Raw genomic sequence first — 20867 nt, 5'->3', positions numbered from 1 at the left:
TGGAAGACGCAGCTTTAAAGAAGCGCTCAGTGAGACAGCAGTGCCTTTTCTTTGAACTGATGACTGAGATGTATTAATGGTAGAGCCCCACCCCAACTAACGGAAGAAGCAAAAGACTTAATGTAATTTTTATTACCTTTAGGTAACAATAGTGTCAGAAGAGCAATGGGGGTGTCTCCACCATCCACGTGGGGTCTGAGTGGAGAGTGCCCTCCACGTGAGCTGGGTACCTTTCAGAATCAAGTCAGGCTGCTTGACATCCCTGGGAACATTACATCCTACACGGAATGTCCACTTTTAGGATTGTGTAGACCGAGAATTGTTTCACTTAATTTTTTTAAATAAATCAGCTGAAATATTGACTGAAGGTTTTTGTTTTGTTTTGTTTTTTTGAGACAGTCTTGCTCTGTCGCCCAGGCTGGAGTGCAGTGGCGCAATCTCAGCTCACTGCAAGCTCCGCCTCCGGGGTTCACGCCATTCTCCTGCCTCAGCCTCCCGAGTGGCTGGGACTACAGGCACCTGCCACCACGCCCGGCTAATTTTTTTGTATTTTTAGTAGAGAAGGGGTTTCACCATGTTAGCCAGGATGGTCTCGATCTTCTGACCTCATGATCCACCCGCCTCGGCCTCCCAAAATGCTGGGATTACAGGCATGAGCCACTGCGCCTAGCCAGCTGGATTTTTTTAACATACATTCTACATACTGATTTTAGGTAGACCCAGTCAACAGATGCTAAGCATTTATCCAGGATCATGTTGCTATAGATTTCGAAGAAATTACTGAGCCAGCAAGAGAAGGAATTTTTTTTTTTTTTTTTGATACAGGGTCTCACACAGTCATCCAAGCTAGAGTGCAGTGGCACAATCTTGGCTCACTGCAGCCTCCTCTTCCACCTCCTGGGATCAAACGATTCTCCTGCCTCAGCCAGCTGAGTAGCTGGAATTACAGGCATGTGCCACCACTCATGGCTAATTTTTGTATTTTTAGTAGAGACGGGATTTCATCATGTTGGCCAGGCTGGTCTTGAACTCCTGAGCTCAAGTGATTTGACCGCTTAGGCCTCCCAAAGTGCTGGGATTACAGGCGTGAGCCACGTGTCCGGCCTTTGTTTTCATTCAAAAATTACTTTCCGGTATTCCATATTAAACATCAAGACTTGATTAAGTTGCAGTCTCTTTTATGACTCAAATTGATCATGAAAATATGTCTCATTATATTGTAGAACACTCGGCTGTAACTGTTCTCCTTTCCTGGTGGCGGGGAGCTTTTGTGATAGAGTTCTGCCAGAATTCATTTATCAGTGAGAAACGTTTTGTAAGCCGTGTGAGCATTTATGTGTTTTATGTGGGAGCTTTGTTGTTGCTGGATACATGCTCCAGCTAAACGAAGGAGTTTTTCACTTTGACTTTATCAAGACTCACATAGCTATCTGCGTTTTAGACACATAATTTAACCTTTCATCTCCTTGGCATTTTCCATTTATCCCAGACACCTCATGACCAAAAGAGCTGGTAAAAATTTGATGTGAGAAGAGGGGCTTTTGTGGATTTTTAAAAAATAAGTATTCTTTAATACATGCCTTAAGTGTTATGGGAAAATTCTTTTCATGAAAAGGAGGTATTTCCCTCCGTTATCTAGCATTTATTTCATTAGAAAGAAAATCCTTATGTACAACTTCAGGTGTCTCAGAAGATTCCTTTAATATATATTTTAATATTCTATAATGTATGTTTAATATATAATGTATATTATATATGTCATATATTAATATGTATACTTAATATAGATATTAAGGGAATCTTGTATATACTGTAACATATATATTCTGAAAACAGAAGTCAGACGCTACACTTTTTCCCTCTATGAACCCCAAGCAGACCTGTTTTTTTAGGCATGCAGGAGTTTTTAGACAACTTCAACAGGTTACTTAGTCTTCAGTAGGGAAAACGTTTCTAAGGTTGTGCTTTGGAGGAAAAATATTTCACATGAAAATGCTAATGAACAGCTTAAAATTTAACCTGTCTAGACTGCTTGCAGGCAGAAATGAAGAAGGGGAAAAAATCTTAGCTTTAAGTATATTGTCAGAGCTGCTGCAAGTAAACCATTTTTCTAGTGCTTGCCTTGAGATTTGTTTTCTAATGTGCTAAAGAGAAAAGTTTTGATACATTTATCCCAGTTTCCAGTTTATGAAAATCCTATTATAAATCACCCATATATATGTCTTCAGTTTAGAGCTAAAACAGATGTCTTCCTTTCCTTTCATTTCCCCAATGTGGTAGGCACACACATGTGCACATGCGCACACACACGGTCTGGTAGTTCAGATAGGGTTGCAATTAAGCTGTTTACATTCTTTACATGTCTGTTCAGAATAGAACCTTTAAAACTTTGCAGTGGTCAAAGGTGAAGGATGAAAAGCCCTGGAGTCTAAATGAAACATTTGAAGGACTGGTGGTGTTTTGAAAACCATTCCAACATTAAGCTTGGCAAAAGGAACCAGTATCCTGGGTTGTTTTCTGTCTCTTATGGCTGATGAAGCAGCTAGGAGCCTTCTCTCTTATAGCTCCATGAAATTTTAATGAAAATCAAATAATTCCTTTATAGCAAGGTTTCTCAACCTGGGAGCTATTGACATTTTGGGACAGGCTTTCTCTGGGGTGGAGTGGGATGGCAGGGGCTGTCCTGCGTACCGTAGGATGGAGGTAGAGTGGGATGGCAGGGGCTGTCCTGCGTACCGTAGGATGGGGGTGGAGTGGGATGGCAGGGGCTGTCCTATGTACTGTAGGATGTTTAGCAGCATCCCTGGGACTCTACTACCAGATGCCAGTAGTTTCCCTCCACTTGTGACAACCCAGAATGCCTCCAGATGTTGTCAGATGTCTCCTGAGAGGAAAAGAGTCCCAGTTTTGAACCACTGATTTGGAAAAACCAGCAAGACAATTCCAGTTTCTACTATAAGCTCCAGTTTGATTGTTTTGAACTGTTTTATTTTACTGGAACAGAGTCAAAGAGTCTCAGTTTTGCCTCAGTAAAATATAGGTGGTTCCTACAGAACAGTGAAAGTGCCACCTTCCTCCTTTAGTGCTGCTCATAGGCTGCTGTTGGGTAATTCTTGGAAAATAATGCTCTTTGTTTCCCACTTCTTTTCAGGTGACAATTGTAGAAAAGGCAGACAGCTCCAGTGTGCTCCCCAGTCCCTTATCCATCAGCACCCGAAACAGGATGACCTTCCTATTTGCCAACTTGAAAGATAGAGACTTTCTAGTGCAAAGGATCTCAGATTTCCTACAACAGACTACTTCCAAAATATATTCTGACAAGGAGTTTGCAGGAAGCTACAACAGTTCAGATGATGAGGTCTGTGGAAGACACCTGAAAGCATTTTTGGTTTATCCTCTTCCTGTGCCCAAGTGTGTTCACTTCCTTGCCCATTTTGTTTGATCTTCCAGCTTTGCATCCGATGCCCAGAGTGATATCTCAGCAATATCTCATTTAAATCTCAAGGACTTTGTATTTGGGGTCATAGATTTGGAAAGAACCTTACAGAGCACCTGGAATAACACTTTTATTTTATACTTGAAGAAATTCTTAAGTAATCTGTTCTAGTTACATAGCAAGTGACTTGGGTCCATATAGTGACATTGTTCAGAATGGTATAGAGGTCACTAAATAAAGTCTCAAACCTGAAATACAAATCATTATGATGATTTTATTATGATAAAATATATATTGGCTCCCTGTGGAATTCTTCCCTGGACCAACATTCAGGAAAACTGGACGCCTGAAAAGACAGGCGACTAGCTGAATGGTTAGAGGAAGTTACTGGCAGATAAAACATGTTTTGATAACATCCTCGTCTCCGTTCACCTGCTCCAAGCTTATATGGGCATTTTTGAGGCACCAGAAACTCAATGGGGTGATGAGGCAGCCATAGCTGCTGATTCAACCATGACATGCTTTGCATACATGCAAATCAGATAAACAAATGGGCAAGCACTTTGTTGCGAATATACATCTAAAACATGAAGATTCAGAAACCTGTTGTGAGCATTGAAGTGCTGCAACCCGGGACCCAGCCACCTGTCTAATCCCTGCCAGAATGATGGCTGGCTGCTTTTCTCCTATTTCTTCACATAACAAGAAACATCATGGGAAAAAATGATGGAGCTTTTGATAACCATACAGAAGACACTGAAGAAGTAGGTTATATTGCCCGTGTCCTCCCAATGTCTTGTTCCTCTCTGTGTTGACAGGTGTACTCTCGACCCAGCAGCCTCGTCTCCTCCAGCCCCCAGAGAAGCACGAGCTCTGATGCTGATGGAGAGCGTCAGTTTAACCTAAATGGCAACAGCGTCCCCACAGCCACACAGACCCTGATGACCATGTATCGACGGCGGTCTCCCGAGGAGTTCAACCCGAAATTGGTGGGTGTCTCTCACTTTTCCATGAAACTTTGTAGATTTGAACAATGCCACTAACACTATTTTTCACTATAAGTAAATTCACACATGACTGTGTAAATGGAGATTTTCCTATTAAGCAGATTTTGGTCTAAATATATTATAAGTTTCACAGTGGCTTCCTGGAAGGAGGTGAGTTACAGAGGGTACCGGTGACTTCTTTTGGTCTTGTTTGGTTTTTCACTCTTGCTTAAGTTAAACCAACAAATAAATACCTGATTTCTCAGCCCATATTAGAACATCATTAACTTACCTTCACTTGGGGGTGTAGACATAAAACCATAAATACAATCTGAGGTAAGTAGGATTCTGACTCTGGGCCCAAAAGCTTTGTGGCAGAGCTGCAGGCCATGATAGATGTGTAAAATTAGAGAACTCCAGAAAATCTGACTTCCTTTTTCTCATGAGTTCTTTCTGGAACTTGTCACTCCATTCAGCAGGGAACATGTTCTGACCTTCCATCCCTCTTCTCTTACCATCCTCAGGGTACTTTGGATGTCGTAATGTTTCATTATCCCTTTCAGGCCAAAGAGTTTCTGAAAGAGCAAGCCTGGAAGATTCACTTTGCTGAGTATGGGCAAGGGATCTGCATGTACCGCACAGAGAAAACGCGGGAGCTGGTGTTGAAGGGCATCCCGGAGAGTATGCGTGGGGAGCTCTGGCTGCTGCTGTCAGGTACGGCCGCTGGGCTGGGAGTGCTGGCGTCAGAGTCTGTGGGACTCCACGCCAGGGCCTTTCTGTGCCTTCAGTCATGCCTCAGGGGTTCTTTCAAATATGCATCCCCCAGTTGAAAGCTACGTCATGTTTCCTCACCAGAGTATTGAAGTCCCTCAATTATTGTTCCCTTTATAAAATTATAGGGCCCATAGGAAGTAGACCACATGTTGAAGCCACCATCCTTCGAGTCTTTATAAGTACTTCCGTTTCTTCAGTCAGGCTATTTAGGAATAAAGGAGAACCTGAAGTAAAAGAGCAGAATACTTTGTGACTTGGATAGTTCTTTTTTCCTTTCCCAGCTACGTCAACTTCATTGAGAATGTTTAGGTGTGACACATCCTCAGAGCAGTCATCAGGTGGGGAAGTGGGAGGAAAGAAATGAGAGGAATGAAAAGGCCCAGGTGTTTGATTTTTGCCACCTACTGAAGTCTTTGGTCATCACTGGAACCATAAAGTTGAGGCCAGAGTCTGCACTGGAAATAAAAGCCTACTCAGATCATACCTTGTACTTCAAGCCAGAGATGCCAGGAAGGACAGAAGGGGACACGTCCATGGACCAGTGGTGAAGAGGCATCCATCTTTATTGGTCCACAGAACTGGCTCTTGTGACTGTCCATCATTCTGTCACATCAGATCTTTGAGCCCTGCTACAGAAACCAGAGATCCTTCAGGCCACGCCCACACTGCTTCCTCCCATCCGAAGCACTGAGTGTGTCTCGGGGATCTTTAGTATCTCAGACATCAGAGCACTCCTTAGTTTCACTAACTTTACTTTCACATGTAAATCAGTTGCTCTATCTAGATTGAAGCCTGAAATATAATCATTCTAAATAGGCTTATGTGAATATTTTTATTTGAACCTAAGATGGTCTGACACAAATGCTGTTATTAAAAGCTTTTATTCTTAGAAAGTGATATTAAAATTAATAATTACCAGACTCACAGGAAAGCCTTTAAAGAAACCTATAGCTCTTTGTAAAAGTAGATGTAAATGCCCATAATGAGATGCATAAATGTCTCAGAAATAGGAACATATAATCCTGAAAAATAATTGGTTTTGTCTATTTCATGTAAAACTAGTTTGTTCTATATTTATTTAATACATGTCTTATTTTTCATTTTTCTTTCCTTCTTTCTTTTTGTAGAAATAGACATCTTGCTGTGTTGCCCAGGCTGGTCTCAAACTTGTAGGCTCAATCAGTCCCCTACCTCAGCCTCCCAAAGTGCTGGGATGACAGTCATGAGCCACTGTGCCTGGCCTCATTTTCCCTAAGTAGACCAGCCATAGCTCCTCATTTAGAAACCTAAATTTGAGTCAACTCATCTCTAATTATAATTCAAACCCAAGAAGATCATTACCATCCAGTCTTCTCTTGTCTTCCCTGTGTTTGGTGAACTAGTCACCTTGACAACCAGATTCACATCACTGACAGAGTAAACAGAGTTCCATTTTCATCTTCCTTGTTCAAATTAGAAGTTATTTATAGCTGTGTTTTAAGTGAAAATGAAACTCAAGACAAGTACTGGGAAACTAGTATATACAACAATAGTACACAGCCCTATCTCAGAGATAATGTTGAGAGTTAGACCCAGCGTTTCCTTTAATGGCAGCGTTTCCTTTAATGGCAGCCCTCTTTTGGGGCGATAACTGAGCCCGTATTTCCACATCCAGGAATGGGGTTCGCCTGAGGGCCAGCCTGTCATGAAGAGAGCACAGCTCCAGGCCAGAGCCCAACTTGGGTCTCACCTGCTCCCTGTGACCCTTAGGGCGACGGCCTCATGACCTGAATTCTATACCCACTGACATGAAATGCAGGTGAGATGACAAGAAATCACAGTATCTCTCCCACAACAACAGAGCAAAAGCCAGCGTTATGTCCCTGTCAGCCGAGTTGACTTTTCCAGGGCAAGCGTGAGTGGTGAGGCCAGCTCTCTTAGTGACTGTCAGAGACAAGGCCTGGGCCAGTCCAGGAATCTTGGGACTCCAATTTTCTGAATTATGAAATGTGAGTGTATACCCTGTCAATATATATATCATTTATATATTTTTATGATATCTTTATTGAGATACAATTCACAACTTACTAGTTAAGGTGTACAATTCGGTGGCTTTTTTTTGTTTTTTTTAGTATATTCACAGAATTGTACAATGATCACAATTATAGAACATTTGTCATCTCCCAAAAATACCCCATACCTTTTATCCATTTAGAAAATAGATATAAACTGTTTGGAAATACAGACTGGTAGTTCCATTCCCCTCAAGCCCCCTCCCAGCCCCAGGCAACCACCAGGCTACTTTCTGTTGCTAGACATTTTGTATAAATGGAATCATATAATATGTAGTTTTTTGTGACTGGTTTCTTTCACATAGCATACTGTGTTCAAGGTTCCATCATGCTGTAGCATGTATCAGCATTTCATTCCTTTTTATGGCCAAATATTATATCATTGTATGGATATACTACACTTTGTTCATTCGTTTTTCAGTTGATAAACATTTAGGTTGTTTCTACTTTGTGGTTCCTATGAATAATGCTGCTATGAATGTTCATCTACGTGTTTTTGTGTGGGCTGGGCACAGTGGCCCACGCCTGTAATCCCAGCACTTTGCGAGGCCAAGGCGGGAGGATCACTTGAGCCCAGGAGTTTGAGACCAACCCAGGCAACATAGTGAGACCCCATCTCTACAAAACAAATTTTTTTAAAACTAGCTGGGTGTGGTGGCATGCACATGGAGTCCCAGCTACTCAAGAATCTGAGATGGAAGGATCATCTGAGCCTGGGAGGTTGAGGCTGCAGTGAGCCGTGATCAGACCTCTGCACCCCAGCTTGGGTAACTCAGCAAGACCCTCTCTCAAAAAATAAAATACAGATTTAAAATTTAGAAAATTAGAAAGTTTAAAATATTTTTAAATACAGGTTTTTGTATGGACACCTGCTTCTATTTCTCTTGAATATATGAATGAAGTGGAATTTCTGGTTCGTATGGTAACTCTGTTTAACCTTTTAAAGGTTAAACATTATTTTGATTTGCATTCTTCTGAAGGATAATGATGTTGAGCATTTTTTCATGCACTTACTGACCACTTCTATATCTTCTTTGTAGAAATATGTACTCAGATCCTTTGCCTGCTCTTAATTGGGTTATCTTTTCATTATTGAGTTGTACAAGTTTTAAACATATTTGAGATACAAATTGATTATCAGATTTTTTCTAAAAAATGCTCCCATTCTGTGCATTGTCTTTTCACTGTCTTGATGGTATCCTTCGGAGCACAAAAAAATTTAATTTTAATGAAATAACAATTTGTTTATTTTTTCTTTTGTCCTCTGTTCTCATGACATGAAGATTTACACCTATACTTTCTTCTAAGAGTTTATGGTTTTAGCTCTTACAGTTAGGTCATTTTGAGTTAATTTTTTTTCTTTTTTTCTGGAGACTGAGTCTCACTCTGTCGCCCAGGCTGGAGTGCAGTGGCATGATCTCGGCTCACTGAAACCTCCATCTCCCGGTTCAAGTGATTCTCCTGCTTCAGCCTCCTGAGTAGCTGGGATTACAGGCATGCACCACCATGCCTGGCTAATTTTTGTATTTTTAGTAGAGATGGGGTTTCACCATGTTCGTCACGCTGGTCTCAAACTCCTGACCTCATCGTGATACACCCGCCTAGGCCTCCCAAAGTGCTGAGATTACAGGCGTAAGCCACTGCACCCGACCTTGAGTTAATTTTTTATGTGGTGTGAGATGAAGGTGATAGTCTAATTCATTCTTTTCCGTATGAATATCCAGTTGTCCTAGCACCGTTTGTTGAAAATACTGTTCTTTCCCCCATTGAATTATCTTAGCACCCTTGTTAAAAATTAATAGACCTTAAATATTAGGATTTATTTCTGGACTCTTAAATCTAGTCCATTGATCTCTATGTCTGTCTTTATGCCAGTACTTCACTGTCTTGCTTACTGTAGCTTTGCAGTAAGTTAAAATTGGGAAGTGTGAGTCCTCCAATTTTCTTGTTCTTTTTTGAGTCTCTTGAAGTTGCATATGAATTTTAGGACCAGCTAGCCAATTTTTGCAAAAAGGACATCTGGGATTTTGATAGGTATTGTGTTGAATCTGTAGATCAATTTGGGAGTTTTTCTATCTTAACAACATTAAGTCTTCCAACCCATAAACACAGAATGTCTTCTATTTAAGTCTTTGTCAATTTCTTTGAGCAATATTTTTAGTTTGCCGTGTGCAACTCTTACATGTGTTTTGTTATATTTATTCCGAAATATTTTATTCTTTTTGATGCTATAGTAAAGGGAATTCTTTTCTTACTTTCATTTTCAGATTATTCATTGCTAGCCTATAGGTTTTGTGTATTGATCTTGTATCCTGAAGCCTTCATGAACTCATTCATTTTTTCCAGCATTGTTGAGGTATAATTGACAAATACAAATTATATATATTTAAGGTGTATTAATTTGACGATTTCATATACATTGTGAAATGATTACTGTAATCAAGCTAATTTAACATACCTATTACCTCACATTGTTACTATGTTTTTTCTTTTTGTCTTTTTTTCTTGTTTTTTTTGGTGGGGAGAGTTTGGTGAGAGAATACTTAAGATCTACCCTCTAGCAAATTTCAAGTGTACAACACAGTATTACATGAGATCTTCAGAACATTTTCATTTCTTATAACTGAAGCTCTATACCCTTGAACCAACATCTCTCCATTTTCCCCCTTCCTTAGCTCCTGGTAATCACCATTCTACTCTCTGTTTCTATGAGTTTGACTATATTAGATTCCATATATAACTGAGAACATGTATTACTTGTCTTTCTGTGCCTGGTTTATTTCACTTAACATAATGTCCTCCGGGTTCAACCACGTTATCAAAAATGACAGAACTTCCCCTCTTATAGGCTGAATATAGTATCCCATTTTGTATATATGCCCCATTTTCTTTATCCATTCATCTCTTAATGGGCATTTAGATTGTTTCTATATCTTGGCTGTTGTGAAAATGCTGCAGTAAACATGGGAGTGCAGATATTTCTTCAGGATACTGATTTCACTTATTTTGGATATATGCTTAGAGTGGAATTACTGGACCATAAGGTAGCTCTATTTTTAGTTTAGGGAGTGTCTATACTGTTTTCTATAATGGCTGTAGCAATTTACATTCCCACCACAGGGTACAAGGGTTCCCTTTTTCTCCACATCCTTGCCAACACTTGTTATCTTTTGTCTTTTTGATCATAGCCATTCTGACAGGTATGAGGTGGTATTTCATTGTAGTTTTGATTTGCATGTCCCTGATGATTAGTGATGTTGAGCACTTTTAAATCACCTGTTGGTGATTTGTATACCTTCTTTTGAGAACTGTCTATTCATTTCCTTTGCCCATTTTAAAATCAGGTTGTTTGGTTTAGACTATTGAGTTCTGTGAATTCCTTATATATTTTGTATATTGACCCCTTATCAGACATATGGTTTGCAGATATTTTCTGCCATTAAGTTGCTTTTTGATTGCTTCCTTTGCTGCGCAGAGCTTTTTAGTTTGATGCCATCCCACTTGTCTGATTTTTGCTTTTGCTGCCTGTGCTATTGGTGTCACATCCAAAAAATAATTGCCATGTCAGTGTCAAGAAGCATTTTCTCTATATATTTTCTTCTACCAGTTTTATGGTTTCAGGAACTGTGTTAAAACTTTAATCCATTTTGCATTAATTTTGGTACATGGTATTAAAAAAAGGGTTCATTTTCATTCTTCTGCATGTGAATATTCAGTCTTCCCAACAGTAATGTAATTAAAATTTAGATTGAGAAGTAGATACTTGCATATAGGGTTTTTCTGTCTTAAAGAATCTTAAAGTGTAAGTATCTCAAGTGGATGAGGTTTAGTATAATTCTCCATCCTCATCCCCACCACCCAAGGAACTTCCATCACTAATGATGACTCACCACTGCTAGGAATACTCTTACCACTCTCTGCAATTTGAAAAACCCCACCAACTATCTCCACCTTCTCCTCAATATGACTGTTAAACCCTTCAGAACTAACAGGTTAGCAGGCAGTTTTCAAACTTATTTTGAGAGGCAGACCCTCCTTTTTCAAGTGAAATCTTAATGAAAACCACAATAAAATAAAAGCAAAGCTGCTGGGGTTGAAGAGAGCAATGAGAAGGTGAAGCCTCAGCCTGGCTTGTGATGATGACCTCCCCACCTGTGGTCCTAAGCGGCCTCTTGGGACCGTCTGTGGGCGTTCCGCGGTGCATGGTTTTGTAGCTTGGGGACCTCTACCTTAGGAAAGTTTTTAAGTAGCCAGCCTACTGTGGAACTGAAAGAGAGAAGGAGGCCACAGGAAAATTCACCAGTCTAGCCACGATTGCAACATACCACATCTGTGATTTCACCTTCTCTTGCAAGTTTCCTTTGAGAGGTAGGGAAGTAAAGCAGTTCACTCGTAAGCTGTAGTTGCAAACCAAAGGGCAGAGTGCTTACATTTTTGGTATTGTATCTGTTGGATATATCTCAGGTGCCATCAATGAAAAGGCCACACATCCTGGGTACTATGAAGACTTAGTGGAGAAGTCCATGGGGAAGTATAATCTCGCCACGGAGGAGATTGAGAGGGATTTACACCGCTCCCTTCCAGAACACCCAGCTTTTCAGAATGAAATGGGCATTGCTGCACTAAGGAGAGTCTTAACAGCTTATGCTTTTCGAAATCCCAACATAGGGTATTGCCAGGTAAATGTCACAGGTGGTTTATGCTAAAAAATAAATAAAATTTCTATTTATTTGCCAACACATAGTGGGAAGGAAGGTTTACGGTTAACAGAACTATGACTTCACCAGGCCCTCTCCACCTTGGCACTGTTGACACTCTGGACTGGTTAATTCTTTGTTGTATGGGCTGTTCTGTTCTTTGTAGGATGTTTAGTAACATCGCTGGCCCCTACCCACTAGATGCTGGTAGAAAATCCCCAGTTGTAACAACCAAAACTGTCTCTAGATATTGCCAAGTGTCTGAGAGGCAGAATCATCCTGGGTTGAGAACCACTGCACTGAGCGGAGGAGCCCTTTCTGGATTCACCACTGTCTAGCTAGGTGACCTGGAGAAGATCCTTCTGATCACTCTCTGCCTCAACCCTTATCCCACCCTGGAGTAAGAGAGAGCATCCTGAGCGCCAGGCCTGTCACTGTGGTTCACCACAGTGTTCCTCCTTTGCATCCTCTTAAGTAATAATGTCCTTAAATAGAGCTTTTATATGCTAGGGTTATGTCTTAATACACACTAAAATAAGTGCTTAACTTAGTATTAAGAAAGGTGCCTACATACCAACAAAAGTCATCTCTTGTACTGGTATAGATGCCAAAATTTGGGAAGCTCCAAAATAACGTGACCTTAGAATCAAAGGCTATATCGTCATAGAGGCCTTCCCTGACAATCCAGCAAAAGCTAAAAGAGGCTGAACTCCTACTTCAACACGCAAGTGCACGTGCATGCACATGTTAGTCTCCCTCTACTGCATTAGTTTACCTTTTTATAACTTTCAATTTAAATAACCCCCCACACAGACTAGTTAACCTTTTCATCTTTGTTTTATCTGACACCAGCATTTAGGACCTGCAAGATATCACCACTGTGTCCCTCATCTTCCAATACCTAGTCCAGAGCCTGTTACAAGGTAGACCCCTAAAAAACCTATCTCCACTGAACTGGCAGGGACCATCATCATGTACTAGGATCAGCAGGTTAATTCTCAAGTGGAATTTCCATGATGATATCACTTGGGAACAAAATGAGTAAGACTTACAAGAAAGAGCCTATTAAACCAAAATACCTTTTTTGAAATTATATTGTAGAAGCCTGATGAACAGTTACTGGTTTCTAGGAGATCAAAAGCATAGGAGGTAATTGGCCTCTAATATAATGAAGTTCATATTTATCTTTTAATCTTCCTCTTTTTAATTAAGAAGACTATTAAAGTAGTTGGGTCTAGAGTGGTTATGAGGTATCTGATAATATCTTTTAATAAAGTACAGTTACTTTAGAATTTAAATCACTCTCAGTTATCACTACCATCTCTCTCCAGATGAAAATGTTGGGTGAGGACTCCAAGTCTGAAAGGTTTCATTGTTCTCTGAGGAAAGCCTGGAGCCATGTGTACCTGATTATAGAAACCATTATGGAAAGTTACAAAGGAAATGTTTACCTCACTGAATTAAGAACATTGAGAGATTTTAGCAGGTTAAAAGCTTTGTGAAATAGCCTTTGGGCAAATTTTTGGAATAGGGGTTTGCCAGTAGGAGTTCAGGGCTCTGTCTGGTGAATATTGGTGCTGAGGAAGACTCTGCACACTTACTGGTTCAAGGACTCAGGATTTTACATTTTTAAAGGGTCATAAAACAAAACTCAGAAGAATATGTGACAAGAGACTATGTATAGCCTCCAAAGCCTAAACATGTTTATCTGGCCTTTCACAGAAAAGGTTTGCCAGCCCCTGTGAGAATAACTGAGTAATTTTAATATGCTAACAGAATTTCTTATATTTTAAACTGTATTTGTTGACATCCTCTTTCACTTTTTTAGGCCATGAATATTGTCACTTCAGTGCTACTGCTTTATGCCAAAGAGGAGGAAGCTTTCTGGCTGCTCGTGGCTTTGTGTGAGCGCATGCTCCCAGATTACTACAACACCAGAGTTGTGGGTAGGTGGAGATGCATTTAACATTTCAACCTATGTCTTGTCAAAAAGATGTTTTTAGAGAAGTACCAGCCGGAACACTATTTCTGGTCACCATAAGCCAGAAGAGTTTCAGACTACTCCAGTTTTTCAAAATGGAAATGAGAGAGGTTGAATAAATATAGGTTGTGTACAAAGGAGCCCCGTGGAGTTTAAGGGACTACACACATATCACTGCTCCAGAAATTATTTTAGAAAATATTTGATGTGTGTGTCACTCTGACATGTGAGAGCTACACCAGGTATACGTACCATCAACACAAAGAGATTTGATAAGAAAATTAATAAAGAGGATGGGAACCTATGAAATACAGAGGTATTCCCCCCCCCCCAAAAAAAAAAAAAAGGTGGAAAAAATAGAATATAGAGGTTTATTGAAAACTAGGTTTCTAAGGTATTTTTCAGGACTGGTTTTATTGCAGAGCAAACACCTGTTTTGAGGATTTAAATTATTGCTGTAACTCCTTGTAATTCTGTCAAATGTCAGTGATTCATTTTAGCAGGACAAGCTTTTCATTGCTAGGGTCATACAGTATATTGTTTATGCTTCTCACTTGCGTTCTTTCTATATTTCTAAACATTTGCACATGAATTTGATTATGAAAATATTATCAAAAATGTCCTTAAGTTGATCATGAATGTGTACAACAGGAATGCTTTTAAGTTTTAAAAAAAGTAATTTTTTAAAAAAATGATTAATATATGGGCACCATGCATCCAGAAGTGTGATTTTTTTTTTTTTTTTGAGACCATCTCGCTCTATCGCCCAGGCTGGAGTGCAGTGGCGTGAACTTGGCTCACTGCAACCTCTGCCTCCCGGGTTCGAGCGATTCTCCTGCCTCAGTCCCTGAGTAGCTGGGACTATACAGACTCCTGCCACCATGCCTGGCTAATTTTTGTATTTTCAGTAGAGACAGGGTTTCACCATGTTAGCCAGGCTGGCCTTGAACTCCTGACCTCAGATGATCCACCTGCCTCAGCCTCCCAAAGTGCTGGGATTATTATTATTAATATTATTTTGATAAACAAAAGTTTGCCAGCTAAGCTGCTTAGATGTACATTTGGAACTGTAGTCATGTGTTGATGTTCTGGCTGATGACGGACTGCATATACAACAGAACATGTCTCCATTGTTAAGTGATGCATGACTATACATGGATGTACATTTCATGCCAAACCAAACATTATGTTGCCAACACAATAACTAATTGTATGTCATGAAAACTTTATAAACTGGCCTTCTTAACAACCCTTATAATTGTCATGTGATTGTTCTTTTTTGGAAGGGAAAACGGGGCAGGAAGAGCCCCGAAAAAGAAGATGCAGCCAGAACTAATCTGGTGACTGAGCTGTGTTGACACCTTGGTCTAGTAACAGTCATAGCAGAACAGTTAGCAGAAAGGAACAGAGTCCTGTGCTAGCAGTCATTGTGAACTGGATTATTAGTCAAGTTGTTTGAATGGATTCTTTAGTTACACTGTGTAGTTGGCTAAGCTGTGCCTTTTTGTGTACCTCGCTGCCACAGGTGCACTGGTGGACCAAGGTGTCTTTGAGGAGCTAGCACGAGACTACGTCCCACAGCTGTATGACTGCATGCAAGACCTGGGCGTGATTTCCACCATCTCCCTGTCTTGGTTTCTCACACTATTTCTCAGTGTGATGCCTTTTGAGAGTGCAGTTGTGGTTGTTGACTGTTTCTTCTATGAAGGAATTAAAGTGATATTCCAGTTGGCCCTAGCTGTGCTGGATGCAAATGTGGACAAACTGTTGAACTGCAAGGATGATGGGGAGGCCATGACCGTTTTGGGAAGGTATCGTACTAAGCCTCACTTTGAAAACCACCTCCGGTTTTCTTCCTCTTGCTTTCTCTTCATTTCATGAGTCTTAACTGATTTGATGGTGGTCATAATACCCGCTTCTTCCTGTGGCTGATGATTTATTTTCATATGCTTTTTCTTTAGCAATTAACAGAATTTCTTTCTCTCTTTCCATCTTTAAAGAAACTCTAGTCCTTTGTTTTAAAATGTAGAACTTGCAGAAAATGATTGGAGAATTATAATGGGAGGATTCCAGTTTCTTCTCCCTGTGACTTCTGATGCATTCTTCTTCCAGGTATTTAGACAGTGTGACCAATAAAGACAGCACATTGCCTCCCATTCCTCACCTCCACTCCTTGCTCAGCGATGATGTGGAACCTTACCCTGAGGTAGACATCTTCAGACTCATCAGAACTTCCTACGAGGTAGGTCTTGTTTCCTAGCTGAGCAGAGCTTGACCATGCATTCCACACTTCCGTTGCTGCCTGTTTCGTGCTGATGTAACAGAATACCACAGACTGGGCAAAGAACAAATATTTATTTCTCAATTCTAGACTTTGGGACACCCCAAATCAAGGCATTGGCAGGTTAGGGCCTGGACTTTCTGCTTCCAAGATGGCACCTTGCATGCGGTGTCCTCCGGAGGGACGTCTTCACTAGCAGAAGAGAGAGAACCCATGCTCATAAGACCTTTTTATAGTGACGTTAATCCATTTGTGAAGGCAGAGTCTTCATGACCTAAATGTTGCAGGTGATTGGCAACTATCTGAGGCTGGTATCATGTGGACAGTAGGAAGAATTTACCAAGGCAGTTGTAAGTAAAGAAAAGCAGATTTATTAAGGAAAGCATGAAAATACATTTCAAGGATGCAATGGGCAAGTTAGCAAGAGAGGAGTTAACTGCAAAGAGACAAAGGCTTGCTGGGGATTTTATAGGATGGTTCTTGTGCTGTGTGCTGGAAAGGGCTTTGTGCAGTACTGAGAACGCCGAGGTTGTAGTGAGCTAACTTGCATTTTTCTGTCAGCCGAGGGTCTGGTGATAGCTGGGCACAGGAAGATTATGAGTTATTTGTACAGGAGAGCTATGTGTCCTTGATCATGAAGAAGGGTAGACTTATAGCTTATTTGTTTTATTTATTTATTTATATATATATATTTATTTTGCTTTCCCTGGGTCCTGCTAGCCCAATTCCCTTTCCCTAATTAGGACTCCACACTAAATACCTCCTATGAGACCCCACTTTCCAACACTGCTGTGATGGGGATTAATTTTCAACATGCGTTTTAGGGAGAATAAAAACATTGAGACCATAGGCTTACCTGCTTCCTTCTACATTGTGAGAACTACTGGTCAGAAGTAAGTAGTTCTGTGCTAGCTGACAGCTTTGACCTCCAGAGATGGACACTGAATGGAGCCTGGATGTCTTGATGATTACATAGTAGCACATGGCAAGACAAGCTGTGGCTCTCCAGCGCTTTACCATTCCCATCCTGAAGCCTGATCTAGTAGCAGCTCAGTTTCAACTCTTTGTAGATTAAGGAGGGGCTGTTGAGAGTGGGCATGGGGAGGCTGACCTTCACAAATCAATTTGCTTTCTGTTCCCATGCTAAGTACTTAGGGCTTCTTTGAAGTAGACAGTCTGAGGCACTTAGAATAGCCTGTATAGCCCAGAGTAGACCAGAGTCCTAGGATTCCTCTAAAATTGCTTGGCCTGGGTGGAGGAGGATGCTTTCTTGTCCATCATGACCCTGGAATCAGCCTGATCTGCTGCTCAATCTCACAACAGAACTAATACGCTTCTTGGGGTGAAGGAACCACAGTGCCACTTGCCCCTTAACCACCTGGTGGTTTGTGAGGCCCCAAGTGCTCATAACACTTGATGGTTTCTTCATTTCCTGATCCTTGATTCTCTAAACTTTTATAGAAATGATCACTAAGAAAGAGAAAGCGTGAGTATTCTGCTGAGCACACTGTGCTCTCTACAGATGTTTGTGATTTTGACTGGTGATTGTCAGTATTCCAGCTAGCAACAAAGTGGATAGGAGAGAAATAGTGAGGAATGCAGTGAGATCAGAAAGCCTCTCTTAAAGTAAAAAATTTAGTGCTTTAAAAAAATTGCTATGGATATAGAAATCTTTTCAGAAATGTTTGTCCTTAACTCATAATGAGACAGACTGGTAATTATTTTTTTAATCTTCATTGAAACTCCATATATATTGAAAGCAAAATGTTTTGTTTTAGAATCATAAAAGCAATACATGTTTATTTTAGAAATTGTAGGGAAATAGGACGAAAAAAATAAACTGTATCCTATAAGCATTTTACATTTCCCTTAAGTATGTTTTTATACTTACAACATACACTTCTTTAAAAAAGGTCCTTCTAAATACTGCTTTGTCATTTTCTATGTATACCATGAGCATTCCCTAATATATTAAATATTATTTGAAGGCATGATTTTACTAAATTGTATTCTGCTTTAATGAGGTAACAAAATTTATTTACCTAGTTCCCTTTTGTTAGACACTTACTTCGATTTCTTCCAAATTTTCAGTATTATATAGCATTCTAAGATAAACTTGTACCCAAATATCACATCTCTGATTATTGTCTTAGAATCCTAGAAATGAATTTAAATTAAAAGTTTGGGTTAAAAAAATTAGATTAAAAAAAAAAGAATGATCAAGCTATTGGCACACACTGTCAAATTTCCATAAAGTATGTTTCAATTTATGTTTCCACTATTAGATATAAAGAATGAATATTTCATCTTACTATCTCCAAAACTATTTCCATATGCATTTAAAAAAATCATTGTCCCCAGGACTTTGGAATAGTACTGTATGATGTAAGCAAGAGCTTTTCTATCTGTGGGTTGCTTGTCTAAAGGAATCCTCAGACCTTTATTGTTGAAAGAATTCTGCACCAAGGTATTGTGGGATATAATGGGGTTTCTCTTCCAATTATCTGATCAATCTTTTATTCTTTAATTCATAGTACGCCCCGCCTTTTTCTTCTTTTTCTCCTTTTTCCTTTTTGCCTTTGTTAGATGCCTAGTGCCGCCTCAGTACCAAGCGTTATCAGTACCAGCTCACATTCCTTTCCTTATTTGGAAGGAGGACTCACTTTCTTGTTCATTACCGACACCCGCTTCCCCTTTCTCTCCACTTTCTTTTACGTTCCCACCCTATCTAAAAAAATCAAATGTTTGGTCATCCGGGATTAGTTTAGATTGTATGACCCGACCCCAGCCAATGGGGAAAGGGTACAGGGGCAGGTCCTGCATCAGGAATAAAGGCTCTCATGCCCTTTGTTCAGATGTGCTCTCATGGCAACTGGCCAAGGAGGCACAGAAGTAAAATTCTTCTTCTCTGAGCAGAAGTAAAATTGTTTTGCTAAGAATCTTTTGTTCAAGTATTCTATTTCCTTAGGATTTTGAGCATTATTCCTAAAGTATTAAAGGTTAGTATGTGGCAACTCAGCTTTATTCTCAACAGCAGATAAGCTAGCTTCATGCTGAAGTCAGCACTTTGCCCCTTTTTAGAGGGAAAGCAAAGAAATTGAGACAAGGCCAAAGGCTGATTTCCATTTACATCCTCTTGGGCTGATCCCTAATGGTGGCCCTCAGGCTGCCAAACATCCTATCGTAACAGGACAAAGCTGCATGTCTGCCTGGAAAGACAATCCTTTTAATTTATATCAGTGCCTATATTACCAGGTCTTTCGGCGCATGGTAACTGGGTTTTTGTTTTCTCTTCTCTGCTTAAGTGTCACTACTCTGCTCATGTTTCCAGTGGCTCTCTAATGCCTTGTAGATCAACTTTAAGAGAACACCACGAACTCTTGCTGATCGTTTTCTCCCTCCTAACCAGTAAATTGGTGGTTTTCAATCCTGCCTGTGCATTAAATCACTTAATTTTTTTTTTTAAGCTAAGCTTTTAAAAACAAACTCCTAGGCTCCATCCCAGGCCAATTAAATCTGAATCTAGGCATGAAGCCCAAGAGTATGTATTTTTAAAAAAATTTCCCAGGTGATTCCAAATGTCCGGTGAGGGTTGAGATTCACTGCCCTGGCAGAATGGGGCTAATCACTGATGTGGATAAGAATCTGGTTTGGGCTCAGGCATGACACCTGAATGTTCAGGTACACAATGCATTTCTTTCTGTTCCTCAGGATAATTAGCTGTGACAATTGAAACATAGGAAAGAAATCCTGAAAGCACATTCATCTTTTGAGATTTAGTTAAGGGCTCCCGAGGTTGCTAGAAATCAGTCTGATATTGATAAGTTCACTTCATAAATACCTCGTGGGGAAAATCTCACCCATTATAAGTTCCCCTAAGCCTCTGTTGAAAAATTGTGCAGGTGGTATGAGACTCCAGTTTTCTTCTGCGTAGACCCTTGTGTGAAGCCCTGCACTTTGGGCAGAGTAATATAGAAGCAAAAGACAAAGTCCCAATCTTTAAGTTTGATTCATAGACTGAGATGCCCCTCCTGGAAGGCACAAGAGGACGTTAATAGGCCTTAAAGTGGGTACACAGCTGTCACAGAGCCGCTTCATGTTCGAGATGACCCAGCCCAGTGTGTTTAGTCTGAAAAGTGTTAACCAGGGAAAGGATGTGGCTAATAAAACAGAAGGTACAATCTGTGAAGATGAATAGGCATTTGTGAAAGCTTAGAGTAATGTGTCTCTGGCTTATTAATGATTACTATAATAGCTATTACTCATCGAGAGCCTGCCATGTGTGGGGCAAGGTGCTGGGTGCCTTGTAGGCAGCCCTGCCATGTAAATGTTAACGTATTTCAAGGTGAAAATGTAAGTTAAGAGAGGTTGAGCTAGTTTTTCCAAGCTGCACAGCTAGAAAGCAGCAGCCAGTATCCACGTAAGAGCTCCCTTGCATTAAAGTCAGGACCAAGGGAGTTTATCTGGATTAGAAGAGAGATGGAATTACGGATGTACCGATGGTCATGAGGTCAACTGGTCCACTGGAGCTGGTTAGTAGGGAGTCTTGAAATCACTAATTGACTTGGAAGGCATCCAACAGCCACTGGAGACTGAAGAGCATTCTTCTTGAAGTACGTTATCTCTGCTTTCTGTGCAACACATTGGAGGAGGGGGAGAGC

General features: G+C 40.3%; 1 protein-coding gene across 1 annotated transcript in view; it reads left to right on the top strand.

Moving 5' to 3' along the window:
• Positions 1-20867, top strand: part of TBC1D9 (TBC1 domain family member 9) — a 138076-nt gene that overhangs the window by 84982 nt on the left and 32227 nt on the right. The window contains exons 7-13 of the mRNA XM_025386465.1: positions 3152-3358; positions 4255-4425; positions 4986-5136; positions 11712-11926; positions 13773-13890; positions 15451-15736; positions 16038-16167. Coding sequence (XP_025242250.1) covers positions 3152-3358; positions 4255-4425; positions 4986-5136; positions 11712-11926; positions 13773-13890; positions 15451-15736; positions 16038-16167 — 1278 coding nt within the window. The remainder of the gene's footprint in view (positions 1-3151; positions 3359-4254; positions 4426-4985; positions 5137-11711; positions 11927-13772; positions 13891-15450; positions 15737-16037; positions 16168-20867) is intronic.

Source organism: Theropithecus gelada, chromosome 5, assembly GCF_003255815.1.
Source record: "Theropithecus gelada isolate Dixy chromosome 5, Tgel_1.0, whole genome shotgun sequence".
NCBI classification, from domain to species: Eukaryota; Metazoa; Chordata; class Mammalia; order Primates; family Cercopithecidae; genus Theropithecus; species Theropithecus gelada.
This window is presented reverse-complemented; position numbering and strand designations above follow the sequence as displayed.